The sequence below is a fragment of the Varroa destructor genome, unplaced genomic scaffold (assembly GCF_002443255.2).
Source record: "Varroa destructor unplaced genomic scaffold, Vdes_3.0 BEIS01000003.1, whole genome shotgun sequence".
NCBI lineage: Eukaryota > Metazoa > Arthropoda > Arachnida > Mesostigmata > Varroidae > Varroa > Varroa destructor.
Genome location: NW_019211456.1, coordinates 3141407 through 3163319, shown reverse-complemented (window position 1 = coordinate 3163319; position 21913 = coordinate 3141407). Strand labels below are relative to the sequence as shown.

The window sequence follows — 21913 nt, the reverse complement described above, 5'->3', positions numbered from 1 at the left end:
TATATGATCATGGGATGGATTGAAATCTACGCCGCAAAATTATGATTAGTCATAGCTCCATAATATGTCAACCGTGTACCAATTTCCCTCGTGTGAGCAACACGGTTTGGCCGCAACTTTAAGATCAGTCTAAACAGAACACTTCTAACGTGGAGTCTGGTTGGACCGGGATTTTACTCACAACGGGAACCTTTACTGGGTCACCTATGCTCTGCAGTGTACTTTTGCAGCCACACGCCGTCTTTATTACCATCGAGAAAGCTAGAACTGTTTGGTATTCTGCACCTGGGAGAACTCAGGAGAACAGGAACTTGAATTAAGTACTATACTAACCTTATTGAATGTTTGTCTGACGTTGATACTATAGGACTTGTCCTGGGACTCTCATGAATCACATTACCTTTAACCGCCAAGCCTATCATCTTAAGAAGTCACAATCACCAACTTTTCTTAGAAAGAAAAGAAACACGTGTTTGTGTCTCTTCAATTAAGTATGGATTTTCTGCTATGCTCCTTCTGGTATGTATGCGCATACCAATATGTCTTGAGCAGCCGTGCACTTAGTCAGAACGTCATGAACAGTTGATTTCGATTAATTAAATAAATCTATAATTTCGATTTATAATAATAATCAATATATATATATATATATATATATATATATATATATATATATATATGTATATATGTTTATTAGAAATTAGTCTCTTACTGACTATCGGACGCTCAAAGACCGTGATTTGCTTCCATGACAGAGCGACTTCCAGAGCCAGAATTAATTACAGTTAAAGACCGGTCATACATACAGTCCTAACCGACAAAGACCGGCTATGATTCCAAGGATTTAGTGTAATCAACGGTTACTGAATAATGGGTACATTAAGAGCTAATACTGTCGCATCCGATAATACCAAGGGTAAGGTAATACCAAGGGCAGTCCCGCTTTGCGTCTAGGAATATACAATGTGGTATACTTTGATGGTTTCGATATTGTCCTCACGAGCTTTCCTCTTAAGCCTGGAAAATAACTGAGTCGAATATGTGGTACAAACATAAACTAGAATAAATAAATCCAACAGAAAATCCAGATGGATCCGTCGTGAACAATCTTTTTTAACACCGGAAGCTATTTCTGCCGACTGTTGCATAGCGCATAAATGTAGCTACTGTCTGGAGCACGAATAGGTCACAGTAGATTATTGCTTTTTTTCTTTTATCGACGCGAGGGTCTGCAAACTGCAACTGTCCATTATAAGATTCAAAACTTACCACCTTTCTGTAGTGTTTCATTTTTCATGAGATTTATAGATGTTTCCTATATCGTATCTGCATGAATATTTTTTCACGTAAGGACAACGTACCTTGCGCTTGATGACTCGGTCTTCCGTGGACGGCGAGACCGAAAGGTGCAGACGACCGCACTCCGTAGCCGTGCCGATAACCGCGTAGCCACTGGCCTTGATATGTTCCTGAGTGAAAACGATAAAAATGACAATGGCATCAATGTTATTAACCACCACATAAGCTATGACGACGAACAGCGACATAAGTAAAAACGTTCTTAGCGACAAAAGAGTCTTCGTTCCCTGCTGTAACTTCCCTTCCGCTCCGCCTCTTGTTTCCACCTCTTCCTTTTCCTCCTTCTTAAGTCGAAGCGCGACTCAGTTGTATTTTAGTGGCTTGTCCACGGCGATTTGATAATCAAGTCCAATCAGACAAACGAATCCAGGGTCTTTCACTCCAGTCGGTTCAAGGGGACGAGCTATCCTTACCTTCTTTGATCTATCGAAGCGCAGTAGCTCCATCAAATCTTATCGCCTATAACTGAACGATTAGTTCAGCACAAACGTACGGAGATACCCGCATCCAGCGCTGGGCATTCAGCTATCATACACAAACACCGATATCTGTACCAGACCAAATGCCCCCAACATTCACAAAATCCACCCTGACACTTTTCAGTCATCCTAGTGTAAGAAAGCCAGCCACAGAGGGAGAAACTCCCTCGCTTTGTCTAGCCCGCTTTCTTAATTGGTGAATTGCTACGTTCAGCACGAATATATTCGAAACGGCAGTCTTTGCTTCCCGCTTCAATTTAGACCAGATTGCTTCTCACATCCGGGTGGCGAAACATTCTCTGATGCAAAACACGACGTCTGCTGAAGATGCACTTGGTGTCGGGCCGCTCGACAGCGACCATGGCGATGGCGCAATGGGAACGAACATAGACTGAAGAAAAACGACCGAACGGGTAGCCCAAAATTGAGCAACCGGGGTGGGTTCAGAGTCCGTCTACTGAACGGGTTCCCTTTCGAGACACGTGTTTGTTTACTCGTTGGCCTGTCATCATAGATGAAATAAAGGATGTTGCCAGCAAAGGAAAGAGAGTAGAAGAACAAAGCCATTTTTCAGGTTATTTTCGCCTCGCATGGAACAAAGGATCCTCTTTTGCCCAATATGCTCTGAAACAAGCCGTTTAGGATACGTTGCCATTGTGCCAAAACTTCCGCGAGCGACGGGGGTAGGCAAGAGCGCGCACGGGGCATTCTTTCATGGGCGGGTGAGGGGAGGGCACCAGGTGTTTCACAGATGAAATGGTATATTGCTGATGTTTGATACAGCGGTTTCTAGACAGCACAGTTAAGTACATATACTTTGAGGACAGAGGACCTTTGAATAAGGCACAGTGTCTGCTATAGAAGAAAAGGATGCCCGTTTACTCGCTAAAGGGGTGGTTCGACACACTGAAACATAAAAGGTCTGTCCAGACCGATAAGAGGCACATTATACGCTACGTTTCTTCACGGAGTCCTACCACTTCAGGCGGTGATACGACAGTGAAGATCCTTCTTATTTCTTATCTCACTTTCCGGTATTACTCACTTATAAAACTGGACACACTTTAAGATCAGCTGTATCAAATACCGGTCGAAAATACGGATTAGGCGGTCTTTTGCACTCTCTATATATACAACCTTGTACCTACATTCTCAGCTGTTTACACTTGGCTGTCTCAATCCGGAATTTTCCGCGAAGCTAAAGCTCATATCTGCATTGAAGGAAAACGCAGCGGGAAGTCAGTGCAAATTCATTCCGTGGAGGAATACTGTCCACAAAGGATACTACCGATAATAACAAATAATCTTATTAAAAGCTAAGCAGTATCTGTTTTATAGTGATCTCTTTTAAATAGTATTAAATCATTATTGTAGGACTTTCTAGATGATGGAATATTGAAGTACTTTCTTAGATAGTAAGAATGTGCGGTTAATGTCAAAGTCAGATATTCATTCGGCATGATTATGTAGGCTCTCGGCTAAACCGCCGCTTCAATTAAGAAGGGACAAATCGCGTCCTGTTGCAATTGCAGGTATACCGACGTACATGAAAGACAAGAAACAACAGGAAGTTGGAAATAATTCTATATCTATTAGCCAATACGAACTTGAATCTCATTTTGATATGAAAGTACCGATATACAGGCATCAATACAGTTTAGAACTTGATCACTAGTTGGGAGATAACCTTTTAGGACATAATGTTCACATTGCTATATAGGCCTAGATCAAATTATTTATTCCTTTTGAAAGAAATATGACATGCTATGGTAAGACATGAGCGTCTAGACCGGTCACGGATACTTCTCTCGAGAATAAAGTGCTATCAGACATAATCTTTCACAAGATGTGGGTGATACCCCTGGTTGAAAACATGTAAGTAATAAACAGAATATAAGCATAGATGGAGGCCATTTTGTGTCCAAGATAACAGAACATATCTCTGTTATAATGGTACAGAATACAGCACTTGCACAAACTTCGGCAAAAGCATGTTGGCCAATGCCCTTGAGTCCCACAAATATTCTAGAGCTCAGAGACAAGCTTTGGGAAAGACTAGAAAATCACTGCATGAACCAAGCAATGAGTAACTTGCCTATCTAAGACAGACGCTCCGATCATATACCGCGGGGCCTATGCATTCGAAAAACTCGATACGAACGAAAAACTAGCGACAAAACTCTTCTGATCTTGTATGACCTGTTTACAGAAGCACTGCTTTATGGGCCCACAAGAAATTTTCAACGTCCAATACTGGATTTTTTTGGCAAAGGAATGATTTGAGTTACCAGAACTAATGTTCGCACGTGACATAACTTTGGTTTCATATACAAACCAGCACGTTGAGCTCTTGTTGTATACTACACCGTAAGTAAATCTCAGTTCTCAGTAGTCCTCAGAGCGCCCCAGAGTGCTCGAAAGAAGGTTAGACGAAAAAAGCCTCGCGAAACGTATTAGAGAAAATACTAATAGCTAGCGATCATTTTAAACGAAAACATTACTATATATCAAAACATGGCAGAATACCAAATGAAAAGTATACGTTTAACCGCTGTGGCGTGCCCCTTAGCACCTGGGCATGCTTATGTCCACATTGTGGAAATGTGGTGACATTAACGTGAAATACTATCGCAATGATGTGCGAATAAGATAGTGAGATTTAGCGGAGGTGGGCCTCAAAATAACTAGGAGAAGGCCGCTACGTTACACAGACTTTTTTTTAGGACAACGACGTTACACATTCCATGACCGGTAACGCTGCCGACCTTTAACTACACAAGTAACATGTGCCATGAAGTCAAAGACAACAAAACATTCAGCGCAAAAAAATCACACGATCATCTGGATCAGCGAATACCCTTACAGCGCCTAAAACTAGTACAGGAGATGCGCTATAGCTTTATTTAGAACACCGAAAAATACCACGTATCTTTAAGTTGAAATATTTGCCGTTCCGTCACTCTTACCTTTAGTTTGGGTGGCGTCATACAAATGAAGACTTGTATGGCGGACTGTTAATACGTGGATCTGTCCATTACTGTGCGACAAGATGACGTAAAAAATACAGACCTAACATACTTATGTAGCTAAGACAATTAACTGGCTGCAACAGTCACATATATCCCAATTATTATCGTTTAAGAACAATACAGGTAGCAATAGTAGTGCTTAAGCTCATGTCAATAGAGAGTTCAAATAGTCTTTATGTTAAGTATATGTAGTATTTGCGCCACAAAATACATAGGTTTCTGCTTTAATGTGGAGTCGTAATATACGTAGTATGCTTAAGCATGCTTGTCGTCTTTTATGGGTCTATTTACCTTACAAGTGGATTAAGACATGGACGCGAACGCCCCGACGCTTCTGACTACGCCGCCGCTGCGTTAGGTATATATTTAAATGCGTATCGTCTTCGGAAGGCAGCAGGTAACACTCCAGCTGTACTGGTCAATCTCTGCCGAACATCTTCGACTTTTTTCGGGCGCTAAGGGGAGTAGCTTGTTAGAAATTACGAACTCGCCTTTGTGTTACTTGGTGATGACCTTGAAGGCCTACGTTACGGCCGCGTTACCTGCCTAACGCCTTTTAGGTTTCCAGCTTTTCCAAAATAGGATGTACGCACGAGCGTTGTTGGACATTGTTAACGGCGCCACAGGAGTTTCGTTTTCACTAACAGTGAATGCTATATAGCGTATATACATGCCCGGCAGATACTGGGGGGATATAGTCCATGTATACTTTCTTCTCCTGAGAAACAACAAAGTGAATAACTAAAGAATAACAGGCCAAGGAGAAGCCTCAAATTACGCAGTTCCCGAATTATCTGAACGAGTACGGATTATACTTAGTAATGCGCCGTTGCACACCGACAGAAAACTGAGCGGATCGACGCAAAGACAATATATACATCAATTTTAAGGCGAGATCATCGCTTTCAATGAGTTCATCAATGGTTTTTTAGGTGCCGCTGTTGTTAGCTGACTGCTTTTCAACTGAGGCTCAAAAATGACTTAATAAATTTCTTAATAGTAACACCCACCATCTGATGTGGGCCTTTAAATCAGTCTAAATTTCCTATCCGTGAATTCATCACATGCAGTCTTCACAGCATTACAATATAGTAAGTTGCCGTTTCTTAACACAGAACTTTTCTATTTTCTAATAACAAATAATCTATTAATTATGAATATTAATAGAAATTAATTATGACTGAATTGAAATCAAGTAGGAGATCGCATTTCATTATAGGAAAAAAATTATCCTATATTATGAATTTCATTGGAACATTATGCGAATGATGTTCAAGTCATTTGACGATTTAGTGTAAGGTGATAAACAAAACCCAAATGGGCTAAGGGCCGTCCCACACAAACGGTGGCTTCTTCCTTGGTTTTGAGCAAGAGTAATATGAAAGCACAGGAACGCTAGGTGGTCCGTCTTCTGATCCTCATTGTTAAGGTGTGCCCTTCATACTTTGTCCGTTTTGACAATCGATTCAACGGAAAGTGTCGATAAAAGCAGCAGACTTAGGTACTGGCTTACGTAGGTGTAATTCTCCATGCAAATTTTTTTTACCCTAGCGATGACTCCCAATTGATACTGAATTTCGAGATTTAAATAGCTTTTTGTGCACCATCATGCTAGAGGATAGCCTCCCTTTAAGCACCCTAGCTGCCCGCGGTCGCATGAAAGTCTATAAAGCATGCAGAAAAACTTCTCTAATTATACGTTTGCCTGTCGGGACTAGGTATGCTTGCATGACGTCTTTTTACAAAACATCACACTTGGAACATGAACGCTGGCTAGAAATTTGCTTTTACCCATAACAAACACATCCTCTGCATTGTAAGGAAGCCAGCGGTGATTTCTGCGGTTAATTTCTGTATGAACGAAAAATATTTTCTTATCAGAAAAAAAATTAAACCCAACCTGCTGCTGCTTTTTGCGATAGTTAAGGCGCAGGCGTCATCGATTAAACATCTTAGTCTTACTGGCCTCGGAAAGCATACGTCTGACTTTTGTCACATGTGACGTGTACCTGAGGCTCTTGCGAACGATCCGTTGCATGTTACGTCCACTTGAATATAACGCCTACGTTAACGACCTAATTAAAACAGAGGGATCATTCGAAATGTACTTTTGGACGGATTCGATGAAGTCTGAAGTCTTCAGTATTTTTTTTGTCGTGAATTTGCTGTTGTTCTGTGCTGGAATCTCGTTTCGTTTAAGAAAGAGCTGGAGTACCAAACAGCCCGGCGTAGATGCTCACTCTGTATATACAGTATAGACAGTGCACCAAGTGCCTGGGCTCTCTCTGCTCCGTCCTCTCTGTCTGTGTTTGTAAACAAGCCGCGATCGGCGGACTATTAAACAAGAGTCTCAGCAGTTTCTGTGGGTGGCCTTTCTGTCGGTCTGAAAGTCCAGGGCCGCTACAAGCGCCGTTCATTCGCTGGTCACATACTGCAGTACGAGACACGTGCTACTGACTTCCTTTAACACATCATCTTCTTTCAAGCTAAATGGTTATGCCAAAATTATCGCACTTGGGACTTTGTTCTCTGTGTCGAGCAATTATGTCGTTGACAAAGACTCTCACCCACACAAACAAGCATTCACCAAGTCACACAAACTGCATGTGAGTGTGAGAAGATGATCTTTTCCCGAACAAGGCGATGCGACGGTAGTAAGAATCCATGGCGAACTTTATCGTTATGTATTAGTAACGGTTCCTTCCTTTGGTTTCAATAAGAGCCAGTAGCTTGTCCCACCTCACTGAAAACAATCGATCTGCTGGGAATTATTTTCCTGGTCTAGTTGCTCTTGCGGCGCGGCGGCAATGACAAGTCCTCGGTCCTGAGATTTAACCCCTCAATTTTTTAACGTTTATCACACGCCAAAAATAATCCAGAACCGGAACGTCAAGAAGTTTTACAGAAGGCGAGGACGGTCAGGTCAGGTAACCCACTTGACCGGTGAAGTGGCAGTTTACGGTATGAGGCGAGATGGCTAGACTAACTATTACACACCAGCAGTTTTTCCAGTGATCATGCCGTCTGCTAAGTTCCAAGATAGGGTAAGACGATAGCTTTGTCTTGACGTAGCTTGATTGCGTGACAAAATTTAGCTAAGTTTGGGTCTGTAATATTCATATTAGTCGATGACAGAGGACAGTTCAAGTCCTATTATTATTTTAGAACTTTGTTAAGTAATTTATGAAATTTATGCTATGACCAAAGATTGCACTAAACGGATTAAGCTGTCCCGGGAAAGATAATTAATTGGCTGACATTGTTTTACATACATAAGGCAAATTAAATCCTCTAAGCTGGGATAACGCAAGAAGACAATACACAGGGACATTTTCTTCTGTTTTCTTTTCCGGAGGCAATTATGTACATATATATATAATGGAGGATGAGTTCGGGCGCGCTTACCATATAAAGGCTCTAACCGCTCAGACATATATTGTTAGCCTGCCGCATAGTTGTCCATAGTTTAGTAATAACCCAGAATCAATTTACCGCTTGAGGCAGGCCGGTCAGCAGCCGGATCGCCGACAAAAACGGTCCACCGTCGCTTCAACCAGTTAAATCGGTAACGGCATCGGGTCGTGGCCTACATGGTTTGGGGCAGTACTTGGCCTAGAGCCAAAGATTTGAGAGTGATGGAAAAAGCCGGAGAGCTGATGTGCGGAGATCAATCCACCGTATACCGTATAGAAGCACCTACAGCGCTGAGGGAATGTAAGGACAGCGTGTAGCCGCGAGGGCGGCGGGCGGTAGGAAAGCGCCGCAGCGATGACGCTCGACAGTTAAAACACGAGGTTTACAGAAGCGTGAACTATATCTGATAATCTGTAAGCATAGGAATTACAGAGTGTAACGGCTGTGTATTTAAGAAAAAAAGTAACTGTATGTATGCGGTTAAAGTATGAAAACTACAACCGCTGCTCGATACTTCGGTCTTCGACGAACGGCGCACTTCTTCAACACACATCTACATATACGTATAGTTGTATGCATATATAACATAGATTTAGCAAAACGAACGATTCCAAATAAGCGCAAATAGAAATTGGGTTGAATCGGTTGAAAAACAGTGTATATATATAGAAAGTGGGAACAAAACATATGGGAATAAAGGAAGTCTTCCAAGTTCAAGGATCAATCGCATTGCTTTACTTTACATTGAAATAGATGTGTACACAACACAGTTTTATGCACACACCCAACGTCAATGTATTACTCTCGCTATTAACATGAAATCGGCAGTGCTCCTACCTGCAAATTTCTGCAACATACACGCTCTGGATAGAACGCTAAAGATGTCAGCGGTTTCATAAGGTAACCATAGAAAACAATATTAAATATACCGAGCGTGTAATAGAACATGCTTTTTAACAGAGCAAAATTTATTTGGTAAATGACATGGGCTCTAGAATACGCTTGAAACACGAGATCCAGAGCGCTATGTGCTTACGGATGCGCTGCTCAATCGATGATTGATAATTTACTCAATTTCGTTAATATCTTATGATTTAACCAATAGAATGAACGCCGATACGTGTCCGCACAGACTTTTATCCTCTTTTATGCCGCAGACCTATGTAAGCGTTTGAGCAAGCTGATTCCGTTAAACAAGAAAGCTAGTGCTTTTAAAAGGTACTGGCAATCAGTTTTTTGCTTGAGCTTAGTTGTATCAGTTGTTTCATCGCTCGATCACTAAACACGATATGTCTGTGTCTGCGGCGATCCGTCGAAATATGTCAAACGTTTAAGTTTCTAATATCCCCTTTTCATTAGTCTAGGGTATTACGTAACACTTTTTCCCTTATGTGTCTACTAATAGGGGAGCCTTGTACGACAAATAGACTATACTTCAAATTCATGTACTAGTCGAATAATGAATTCGATATTAGGAATCACTCAATCCTCAGTCACTGTAAATATCATATGGAATTGTTCGGAAATGCCATATATCTATATAGGAGAATTACCCGCCCCACATCTTGTACTAACTCTGCAATAATAATAATAATACCGAGTGTATTACCGATGATATGCAGGTAAGCAATAGAATGTCGAGCAGCGCTCCGCAGGTGCAGTACACCGAATTTTTCGATATTGCTTAAGCTTTTTTTTGGCCAGCTCCTTGACCAAAGACAGTATACAACGTTATCTGACTGGCTGTAAAGTTCTCTGTTCACAGCAATGTGACATGTATCGGTGCCAATATGGCCAGTCAACATTATACTCGTACACAGCTAAACTCATCGTTGGTTCGCCTAAGCCGCTATTGTTTGTTTTTACTGTAACTAAGTTTTGGTATGATGCCTTCTGTATGGAGCTACCATTAAGAAATACATTTATGTCCACATCAGCGTAGGCAAGTGCAGATTCATCAAGACAAAGTAAGACGACCATATAGTCATTTGTTTAGTAATAGATTAATTACAAATTGTGCCTCTTTCAGGTACCCTCCACACTTTTGAGGACGTCACTAGTTCAGCGTTTTTTAAACCCTACTACTTGCACAGATTTGTATCTGTCTGCTATTCGTTTACTCTATTATGTAGAATTAAAACGAGTTGCGCATGTATATTCGTCACACATACACGGTCTGATCTTGCGGATAACAGTTCTATCAATTAAATGCTACTGACTTCTAACCACATATTCAGTTGTAACATAAGTAAGAGTCGCTTTTCAGTGTACAAAAAGAGTATAACGTTTTACTCAATTCCAATAGCGAATGAATTTGTAAGGTATTCACTGTGGCTCTTTATGTTCTTCCTTCGTCTTTCAAGCATCTTATATCTAGCGGCTGTAAATTTTCAGGTTTGCTGTTAGACAGCTCGTCCAGTCAAATACTCTTCATTACTAGATGTAACTTCGTTTTTCAGTATTTGAAAAAGGTGTAGGTACGAAGTCTGGAGATTATAGTAAAAGCAAAAAAGCCTGCCATGAACCTTTGTCATGTACTCCTTAGCATTGGCGCGGAAAACGAACTTTGCCTTGTCTATCGGGCCTTTTCTTGTTAGATTATCTCACTCACTCGATTCAAGTAGGCCATATACAGATTGCGGCTTATTGTCTCGATCCTCTCGCACATTCCCTAATGCAAGGAACACTTCCAGGGCCATTAAATCCAAATCCATGTTTTTTTTGGGATAAAGACCTGCCTTTATTCTGGGCCTAAGCGCCTATCTCCCGGATGCTACCTACATTTTTTTCTGCTTCATATTGACGTGGAGGCACCATTTTTCGTCACCGGTAACAATTCTGTATAGAAACTTATTATTGCATCGGCGTATTGCTCGGCGATGGGCGACATGTTGGATCCGAGTCGCATCTGTTTTCCTTACTCTGGTCTTTTAGGCTCCTAATTTTTGCGTACATTTGATAGATTGAAGATGCCTGTCGAAGAGCGTATGTTTACGATTAATTTTCTGCCCCAGTTTATAAGTTGCTGGCTGTTTTCCTTCCGAAATACCTTCAGGTGATTTTCCTTCACTTCAGATGGCTGACTGGGGCTAAATACATTCTCCAGTTTCAAGATCATTTTATTGAACTTCGCAAGCCACTCTAGAGCAGGCTGCTTAGGCGTGGAGCCTATAGCGAATACTGCACGCGACAATTCCATGCTGCTTCAATAGTTTCTTGATTCCATAAAAAGGCAAAATAGAACTGGCGTCGGAAATGCACATTTATTGACATTTAAGTTTCATTTAGGGTTTTTATTTTTAGAGCCTAAACTCAACGTAGACTTGCGCGCACTACACAATGAAATACCAACGGGCTTAGAGAGGAGAAAAAGGACCACTTTTAGATGTAAGAAAATAATAAAAAAGTAGAAGGTAGAAGGAACGTTGAAAAACGGCCATTAATTTTTTACAACGTAACACCTACGGGTGAGTGCAGCAAAAATCTTATTAGTAGATGTTATACAGTTGTTGGTCAGGGAAAAGTAGTGGTTTTAGTACTTACCACCGTCGGCGTAGGTTTCTGAGCCGTAACCGTCTTGAAGACCGTTGGCCCAGGTCCCTTCATATTTGGCGCCCGAGGTAAGGGACTGACGTACTCCATAGCGGCCCTTGCAGCCCTGAGTCCATTCACCGCGGTACACCCATTTGCCCTGTGTTTCGGCGCCGAGCCCGTGCCGTTTGCCATTTTGCCACGAGCCCTCGTAGCACGACCCGCTAGGCCACACGTATACACCGCATACTTCGAAGCCATAATTCCAGCTGCCCGAGTACTGGCCCTGGCCCTTGGGTCCGGTGCAGATACCGAAGCCGTGGGCCTTGCCGTCTTCCCAGCCGCCGATGTATGTACCACCGTCATCAAAATCGAAACGGCCTCCCGACTGCACTACGTGCGGACCGACGCCGCCGCCGCTAGCTCCGGCACCGCCCATCATCATCATAGCCATGGCAGCAGACACGCACGCTTTTGCTGCGTGCTGCGTCTGCCGCCCGTTCTAGTAAGGTGCCAGTACGGTGTCTCGTTAGCGCGTCAGACGTCACCACCTTGAATCGCTGAGAACCTTGACCCCTCCAAGGTCAAGAGCTCAGGCCGATGTTGAAGTGGCGGGAATAGGCAAAGCCTCCTCCCGCATCATGACTGGCAGCTCGGGAAACGAGTACAATTATAGTTTATAATACAACAATATAAACAATTATAGCAGTAATAACGAAATTAATTGATCAAAGGGAACGAGGCCAGAAGCAATTGCAACAGTCCGCAAATGTTGACACCGGGTCCAAAAATAGACGATAGAGGCTGGTTGATCGAACGTGAGACTGTGTATTTTACGGTAGCAGTAACAATAGCACTGACAGTGATAGTAGGCAGTAGTAATAACAACAACAATAATAATAAGTTGTTGGAGTCAGCAGGCTAGTATAGAGTCCGATTCACAACTGCTGCTTTTTCATGGTGGATGCATGACGTACCTCCCGTGAGCGCCTCTACCTCGATCTGATCGACAGCCACTAAACGAGCAGCGAGAAGTTTGATTATGATAACCGTAGTTGTCGCAGTAATAGCAATAATCACAACAAGGAGAACAACAACTATAATAATAATAGTTATAATAGAATTGTTGATCTACGTCTACTAGGCAAACTAGTGCTGGCAATAATAGTCTGTACATAAGATGGATTTACACTCGACGGAGTCAACGCGTTTTTCCAATCGGTTCTCTAAACCGCTTGCAATAATTCTTAACAGTAGTTTAATAGTCTTTCTCAATAGAAGTGTGCGGGTAGACCTTGCGAAAGCCGAAGCTGTGCTTTGAGGGCGCGAAGCTGAAACGAGGATTGGCAAATTCGGCGGGATTTATCCTATTCGTGTAACTGTCAGGTGAGTGTGACGCGAACGGCGCTGTGGTCGAAGCTGGACTTCGTCGTAGTAGGCTGGCTGCGAGCATGACCCCACGCGAGGGTTGCCCGCTTCGTCTATACTTGGCGGTGATAACAAGAGTAGACGACAGGACCTGACGGTGAAAATCTGGCGGCGTGGCTTCTCATCGAACAGAAGTAAGGGTCTCCCGCTGTGGGTTCGACTCCTATGGCTTGAAGCTGGCTTTTTAATAATAGGTTTCGATGTCTTAACCGTGCATTGCGTAGGGACGTGACGAGTTGCGTGACTTAATGGGAGAAATTGTGAAGGACGGGTCCCGAGGTAAAGGCGAAAGCGCACCTGATTTGTTTTCGGTACGCGATTGATGCACTATGATAGATGCTGATTTTGCCTTCTAATTGATGCGTTCAGAATCAGATCACAATGGCTGGATATACTAACTGACTGAATAAGGGAAAAAATTGTGATTATATTGCACACAGCACGTATATGTACGTGATGCGTCCCGTGTTAAATGCCTAGCCAATGGTGGGTTTATTTAGTATGAATGTATTATGCCAATGGCTTCGTGCTATCGTATTGATGTCAGTATCACTAGTTCGGGGCGTACTGATATTTCGTTAGCTGCATTACGTTCGATTATCTTCGCTTGTACTTCTACGAGCGTGAGCTGTCGAACCGTTGCCTTCTTATGTGATCAGTCCACCATGTTGGCTGGAAGCAAAACAGAGAAACACCAGAATAAATTAGTAGAAATCGATATTAGTCTTCACTGCACCAGAGAAAACAAGTAAGGAAGTGTCCTCCAATAGTGTTACCTGCTGATTGCTAGCACGCCAATATGGTCGTTATGCTGACACTCGAGCCGCTTGCTGTATGGCATTTTTCCAGTGGCATGTGGCGGTCGCATGCGATCTATCGTCCTTGTTCTGTACTGCGCGAGACTCTCTCATCTACCCTCAAGGCCCGAAACCGTTTAAACCGACTATATAGCCACTGCCCAGCCCATCGGTGGACCATCACGCCGAGCACCTTCGCCAGTCCCGACTCACTACCTACATCACCTTCGTTCTTTCCTGTCTGCTAGCTGGCCGGCTGCTGCCTATTGAAACAGTACTACAACCTAAAAAATCGGTGCTCTTTTGCCAACGAGGCCGTCGTTGGCAAGCCGCAAGCAGCGGTAGGGCTCCCCGGGAGCGCACTTCTTTCAGGCAATTGGCAGTAGTCAAACCAACGGGTTTCAGTGAATCATCCGTCAGTATACTTCACAAACGTCAACCAGCGAACAAAAAAACAGGACGCGCAAAGATTCAGTGCAGCAAGTCAGAATTGACAACTCATTGTAAAAAGAATCTCTTTCCAAAAAAAAAAATGTTGAATTAAATTTTTCCATCGGATTAAGAGCTTTCGTAAGGATAAAGGCATACGAGATACATGCACGTGCATTAACTGTGGCCACGGAACGAACAACATGAATGACAAAGAAACATGTTTGGACTCGCACAATAATGCCCGACGCGTTCCGTACGCGAAACTTATAAGAAACCGTCAATAGTTATTTTAGTATCACCTCGCTGCTCCATTGATAGGTTATCTTTATCAACTATGTAGCCTACTTCCCCATCGAGTGTTTCGCTTCGTATCCCCCCATGAGCACAAAATAATAAGCGTGCACTCCATCCACATAACTTTCGCTATGCCCCCTTCTGGTTAGATAGATAAGACGGCGCAGCTTCAAGAAATTGATTACTCAGATTATCTTCTAGCACGTAGCCGTTCTACTTAGTCTAATGTTCACTCATTGATGAATACTCAGACCGTATTCCGTGGGACAAGGCTCACAAACAAATTTCTATTGATATTTCTCGTCAATTATTTGGTCTAAGTACAATAAGCCTTTAGAAGCTGCTGGACAAACTACGGCGCGTCGTTAACTTTTCAGAATTATGACTAATTTTGCCAATGGAGTAAGCACTGATCATAACCGAAACCTGATCGAGATATCAATAAAGCGTCTGGATATTCTTTTCGATATCTCTCAGACCTTTTCTTACGTCTGTGCGTATACGATTACGATGCCGATTTGTTTGGTAGAATCACTACCGATTTATTGGCTCCGCGCCACAACGCCACCCTGTAACATTGCAACTCCCTCCTTCGGCCATCCAACATAGCTATTTTTCAGCCATCCGTAAAACCTACTTTTTTTAAATGACGAGAGATGCGGGAATCGCAAGTAGTCGTAAAGAGTAGATTTCAAATTCCTTCATAGTACGACAAGCTAGCCGGCGTAGTGGTACCGAGATACGAACGCCATTCTCTGCTATCTATGTCTGTCTTTGCGCCTTTGCTCTGGGTACGAAATTCGTGCAGTGCGGAGTGCAGGCCATGGCAAAGCACAGACAACCAGTCGTCGTCGGTCGTCGCGGCAACAAAAGAACTGCCGACGTATTGCATCGGCGGCTGTGCAAATGCCGAACAATCATCGGGGCTACTAAAGGCCTGCGGGATGCTCGCAGACCGAAGCTCGAGACAGTGGCGGTGGTCACCAGTAGCAGGCCACAAGTCGTCGCGGGCCAACCTAGCCTAGTGCCCGGTCCGTCCCCATGCCACAGGAGACAATGAATAACCTAAAGAGGCTGTTAAAGTCCGACCGAAAATAAATAAACAGTATAGAACCTAAATCCGCGATCGTCTCTAGAGTAACGGTAGTAGTGGAACACAGCGCACTCTTCAAGTCGCTAAAACAATACTTGATCATTTGCCTTTTATTCATATCTTACCTAGGTTTTTCTTTCATTGGTTCACCCTTCTTCCTGCAGCCCTTGTCTTCATCATCCTACCCTTTTTTTTGTTGTAAAAGTAAACGATCAAATATTGTTTAGAGCAGAATTTGCAATGTATTGCTTTTGAAAAAGTATGAGGAGGCCGGCAGTTTGTATCACTTCACGGGTCGGTTATAACCGGTAATATAGTATTCAACTGAAGTTTCACCTGTCCAAACTAGCTAGGAAACTCAAACAACCATCGCCAGAGGGCCTAACAATGTCCGGAATTATCTATTATGTCGAAAACCCTTTTATCTCTTACTCGCTTATCGGTGGCCTTCAGACAATGTCGAATTCGTCCGATCCGGAACAAATATTTGCACTCAAACAGGTATAACTTACAAGGCGAAGCACGGGCGAACACGGGGAGATGGACACCGTAAACAATTAGGTTCTGTTACTGTAGTAGAAAATTGGCCTCATACGAGATAGCATCCATGCTGCTGGTATGAATGGCCGTTGGTGGCCAACTTCGACTTCTGACACAAAAATTTTACTGGTTGCAGCGATACTGAGAACTATTGTTAACTCACTAGACACTCAACATTTGTATAACAATGAATAGGTCGCGTAATCCTGCAGTTGTTACTGTCATGACGCTGTACTATTTTATGGTCATCCATTGCTTGGTCACAACAAACACGTCCAAAGGTGATTCCCTTCGTGGACTTGAGCATGCACGAAATTGACTTCCTCGTTTAATCTTTGCCTTCTTTCCTCCTTTTTTATATATATATATGTATATAACATAAACACTCACGTAGACGGAATGCTAGTAGCCGGAGGTGTTGCCGGAGAACACACACAACTATATACTACGCGTAACTCTAACCGGCTGTAGGACCGCTGATGGTGTGCCTGCTGCGGCCGCCGCTGCTGTTATTATTTATAATAATTAGTGTGGGTACTATTACGGTAGTTCCTGGTATAACGCCTATTATTACAATGGCTGTAGAAGTGATAGCGACGGTAGTACTGATAGCCGCAGTTGTCGTAACAAGCGTCGCGTGTGTTGAGCACAGTTCGGCACGACGAGACGAGAACAATGAGGAGTATAAAGCACGAGTGACGAACACGGATGGTGATGGCCGCCGATCTACTACCGAACACGATCGGCGCGCGTGTTTGTTGGACTGCGGACTTGTGGCTTGTTCGATCGGTCGCACTATCTGGAGGAGGAGCAATAGCTGGAACTTAGAGAGAATCAGTTACCGCTAATCGATGTCGTTGTGGTCCAGTTACTGTTGCTTATCCAGCTGGTGAGTTAGTGTTACTACGATTCACACTGCTTCTTCGGTGGGTTCGTTCGGATCAAGAAGCAGCAGCAGCTCGGTTTAAGGCGACGAGACTAAACTGCTTGTTGGCCAGTCCCGTCGTATGCCTGCCGCCCGATGGGTCCGATCCGGCCTCTTCCGAACTGCTGGTCGGTCAGGCGGCTGCTGCTGGCGTTCGAGCCACCACGGCTCTGTTGGTAGCCTTCGCGGCCTGTCGGCAGGTCTGGCTGCCTTCTTTTGCTACCGTGGTTCTTCCTGCTAGTGCTCGCTGGCCCGCTATTCATTCGTTTGTTAACAGCCACCTAGCTAGCCAGACAGCCAGCAAGCTGGCCGGCTGGCCGCGCTTATTTTACCCACCCCGAAATCAGGCTCAGCGGGCAGCTCAGGCTCGGGACCAGACCATGCCAAGCCGACAAACTGGCCGAACACCGCGCGTTACTGCCGAGCTTCCGCAGCTATGGCAGTAGCAGCAGCGGTCGGTTACTGTCGGTCGTTGTCGCCGCCGTCGTCGTAGTCCTCGTTGAGAGGCTGCGACCCTACGACGCTCTCGCAGCCGTCGTAGCCATAGAGATTGTAGCGTATCGCCTCGGCTGCCCTAAACTTGTTGTGGCTGTCGCCGCTGCTACGGGGCCGGCGAGCCTGATCTGGTGGCTGACTGGCCAGTAGGTTCTGCCACCGATTGTCTAATGCTGGCCGTAACTGCTGGCGTGAACGGCCACAAGCGAGCGCAGGCCGCAAAACCTTCTTCAGTCGCCCCGCCACACAAACCCACCATTACCACTACCAGCAGCAGCAGGAAGAGGAGCGGTAATGTGTCAGGCCGACCGCCTGCAGGCTAACTGCAGTTCCTGGCCTGTGCCTCTGTTCACTGGTTCCGTTCTATTCACTCGCTGGCTTTCCGATACCAGTGACGAGCAGGGACCGGCCTTCTCTCGCGCTGCTAGCACCGACGATGACGCTAGTACGGTGCTGGTGCACCGTCTATGACAGTCGCGATGATTCTTCGTCGTCGTCGCCGCCGCCGCCGCCGCCGCCGTCGGCTGGCTGCATGCGACGTGCGCGTGCCACCTAAACCACCACTATGTATGTAAGTTTATAATGCTCGACTCCTGCCTTGTCTGGTGTGATGTGACGATTGCGGCTGCGCTTTTGCTGTTTTGTGGTGGCGTTGTGCTACCCTTGCCACTGCTGGGTCCCCAGCCGACGACCAGTAGGCCGCTCTCTAGACCTTCCACCAGCTGAGCCAAAGAAGCTTTTTTCTTTCCGCTTCTGGCCTGTGCACAGACAGATACCCGAATAGCAGTAGCAGCGGCAGCACTGGCCAGCCAGCTGCTTCTGGCGTCGCCACCAGCAGCAACAGTAGTGGCGGCGGCGGCGGCGGCGGTGACGGCGGCAGCAGCAGGAACTTAACGTTGGAGGTTTGCGTGTTGCCTTCGAAAAGCACCAAGGTTTATTGTACTTCCCGCAGCTACAATCGCACGCCGCAACACTGCTTCCGCAGGTTCTAGATTCTAGTCCGCTGTGTATCTGACTGTGTTCAAATGTATACTAGCGTATGTACGCTTCCTTAAGGATCTATCTCAATGGCGCAGACGTGGGTCTCTGTTCTTTATTTACCGATCAACGATATGTGTGCTGGTCAGCCTGAACCAATGTCGTCGGCCCGAGATTGTTCACCGCACTTACCACCAGTGCCGCGACGACCACCCTCCTTTTATTTTCCTCCTTTTCTTCTTCTTTCCTACTGCCGCGCTCTGTCTATATATATATATATATATATATATGTATATTTAGATCAGTGCTACTGCTGCAGAGAGCCGATGGTCCGGCAGAGATAGGACAAAGCGAGCGGCCAAAATTATTTACGTTGTCTGCCGTTATCGTTATCGGGCTGACTGGTTGGTAGTTACGCGTGATCACACTTGATCGAGGCCCCAACTTACGGCACTTCCCTGGACACGACTCGCCCGAAGGCTCAGTGATATCTGTAATAGTAGAACGAGTATTATAGTCGCGTCGTAGCAGCGGGCGCTAGAGTTTGAGTGACAGAGTACGCAAGCCGGTAGCAGCTGCCACATGCGCCTAACGTGGCCTGCTGCTACGGCAGCTGCAGAGATTATTACAGATTCCAAAAGTTACGCCACCGCTTTGTGGCTCTCGTCGCGGTTACTGCCGAAGCAGTTCGCTCTGCTCAGATACTGCTGTATTTGTCCTGTTTTCATTTTAGTCAATAACTGTAATATAGTAGTATAATGTATTGTGGATAAAAGCGATGTCGCGCACTGCACAATACAAAAAATAAATATTAAATGCGAGTGACAGAGAAAAATATTGTCAGGTAGTGAGCTGGTAGGAGAGACGCAGGGAGCAGTCAGAAGCTCTCTTCGAAAATCTCTAGTGTTGCCTGATTTTGTCTTGTTTCTTTGTTATCGCGTACGTCGTCGTCGTTGGAAGCCTGCTTGCGACAATGGTCATGCTGACAGCGCCGTAGCACTCAGTCGGTCCGTGTTGAACAATTTCGTCAATTGCTTTGACTCGCTCTCACAATATAACACGCACACAAACCGCGTTGGTAATCGTGACGATAAAAGGGAATGGCGATTGACGATGACGAGGACGATGATGGTTTCACTAGTAGCAGTAATTGCGATGGCCGTGCCTGGCTTTTCCACTCGGCCTGCAGTTTCTGTATCTATACTGCGGCTGGCGTTAGCCGTCTGTGTGCTATTGCTACGCGCTCGACGTACTTTTCGCTCAGTTTTCGCACTGAACGACGGCGCCGTGGGCAACAACCTCAACAACGGGGTGAAGAGCTTTCAGTCTGACTTGGTTGCAAGCGCTTACGCGGCGGACAAGCAACGAACACTGACCGCTATTGGAAGTGCGCTCTCTGGGCATGCGCGTGCTGCGAGCCAGACAGACAGGCAGGCAGCAGGCGCAAGACGGATAGACAGCTGGACTACAACCAACAGCAGTAGCAGCACGCAGCGAGCCTAAGCTAAAGGCCCTCGTTGTATTATCGCAGGGCCTTACTCTTTCTCAATTATGCCCCACTCAGATCCCGACGCAGCTCTCTCCACATAGCTTGCAGACGGTCTTTTCCCTTAGAGGGTTTTTACTAACGTTGTCGACAATCCCCTTAGCAACCTTGGCCCCCCTAGGCGTTTTCTCTCCTTCGCACTTTGTCTCCTATCTTCACAAAACTCAAACGCAACTACGCTCGCAATCGTTCGTACCAGTCTAAGAGCGCCGCCGCCGCCAGTGCTTGGAGTGAAGTGTTTTCCCATGAAGGCTCCACTGCCTTGCCAACGGTCTCATGCACGGAGGATTTAAGTGAGCAGACGATAGGCCTATTGCGACAATATTGTGTCATTACACATCCCGGCGCGCAATGCTCATAGAAAGGGACAGCCAAACAAAGCCTATTAGTGCTTTTGAGAGGCGTCTCACAGAGAGTTTCTGTCGGTTGGCGTGTAAAACAGGAAGTATCATGCGACTTGAATTCTAACCTGTGCCGCGCCACTCATGTAAGAACAAGAATGTATCATTATGATGCCAAGTAAGATGAATCGTAGTGACACATATTGCATACATTTTTCAGCAATATTACAAACAAAATATGCACTTACAAATTTGAAGCATACATCAGAGTAACATATCAACAAATAGCAAATTGTCAATCAAAGACAGAGGGTTGAGAGTGATCATTATATAAACATAGTCTAACAAAAATTAATTGCAGTCCCAACAACACGGACATTTTCGGAACAAACAACAGACTATGAAAGAAAGCCGGACCTCGCGCTCCCTGAACTAAAAAAATTCACGAATGTTCGGTTGTTTTAGTAGCCTTTCAAGAGCCTTCTTTAAGAGATGCTAGGCGATACATTGAATCGATGTCCGGATTCTTTTTACAGTTGCAGTGTACGTGAGCAACCACATATGCCAACTAGCTTTTGTGAGAAATGTTAGTGAAACGATAGCGTTAGGAAGGATCTTTTTAGCCAATTCACAATACTACAGGTTCTCTACTGAAAGAGCTCCGACCACATATCTATACATTTTTTGTAAAATCATCGAAGCGCCGCTAAAAACCAAGATATACGCGGCCATGAGTTAAAACTGCTACATTAAAATATATTTGAAGTTGACAACGCATGGGTGCATGCGTTTTATATATATATGCAAGAATATAATACTTACGTTCCCGCGTTCCGCTAGGAGGACCGTACAATTGTACGTGGTATGCGCTCTGTGCACTGTGCTGCTCTCTGGTAATGGCGCCTTTATGAGTATAGAGGTTACATTGCCTTTGCGCCCTCTTCTATTATATACAGTGTTATATTATATATACTTAATTTAAGTTGTCACTGTAATTAAAACTCGGGTGTATTTCAGTGGCGCGTTTTAATTTAGAAAGAAGAACAAATGTTAACGGGGTGTCGGTCATAGCGAGCGTCCGCTTATCCGCTACCGTTAGTACTAGAACACAGGGAATTCTTTTTGGGCAAATCAAACACCCACAATCGCGGATAATAGTGCGCCTTTTTCCAATTTAAACGAGCATTGGGGTTTATCCAGTTTCTTAACATCCAGAAAATCCAGGAAAAACC

At 44.6% G+C, this 21913-nt stretch overlaps 1 protein-coding gene and 1 long non-coding RNA gene across 9 annotated transcripts in view; one reads left to right on the top strand and one right to left on the bottom strand.

Annotated features, from left to right (window-relative positions):
• The window catches only part of jp (junctophilin), a 54863-nt gene extending 34637 nt beyond the window's left edge, over positions 1–20226 (bottom strand). For 4 of the 8 annotated variants that reach the window (XR_015324692.1, XR_015324693.1, XR_002672066.2 and 1 more), the window contains exons 1-3: positions 16289–20221; positions 11825–13912; positions 1362–1469 (exon numbers count right to left, since the gene is read on the bottom strand). Coding sequence is in view for 5 of the 8 variants with exons in the window: in XM_022798012.2 (XP_022653747.1) it covers positions 1362–1469; positions 11825–12266 (550 nt within the window). In the remaining 3 variants the exon portion in view is untranslated. Of the gene's footprint in view, positions 1–1361; positions 1470–11824; positions 13913–14016; positions 14367–16288 lie in introns of those variants that run through there. The other 4 variants (XM_086984898.1, XM_022798013.2, XM_022798015.2 and 1 more) reach the window with 4 other exon arrangements.
• LOC147756393 (uncharacterized) lies at positions 6944–8999 on the top strand. Its single transcript, XR_015324704.1, has 2 exons — positions 6944–7911; positions 8372–8999. It is a non-coding gene; the product is annotated as an uncharacterized LOC147756393 (long non-coding RNA).
• Positions 20227–21913: the final 1687 nt, after the last annotated feature.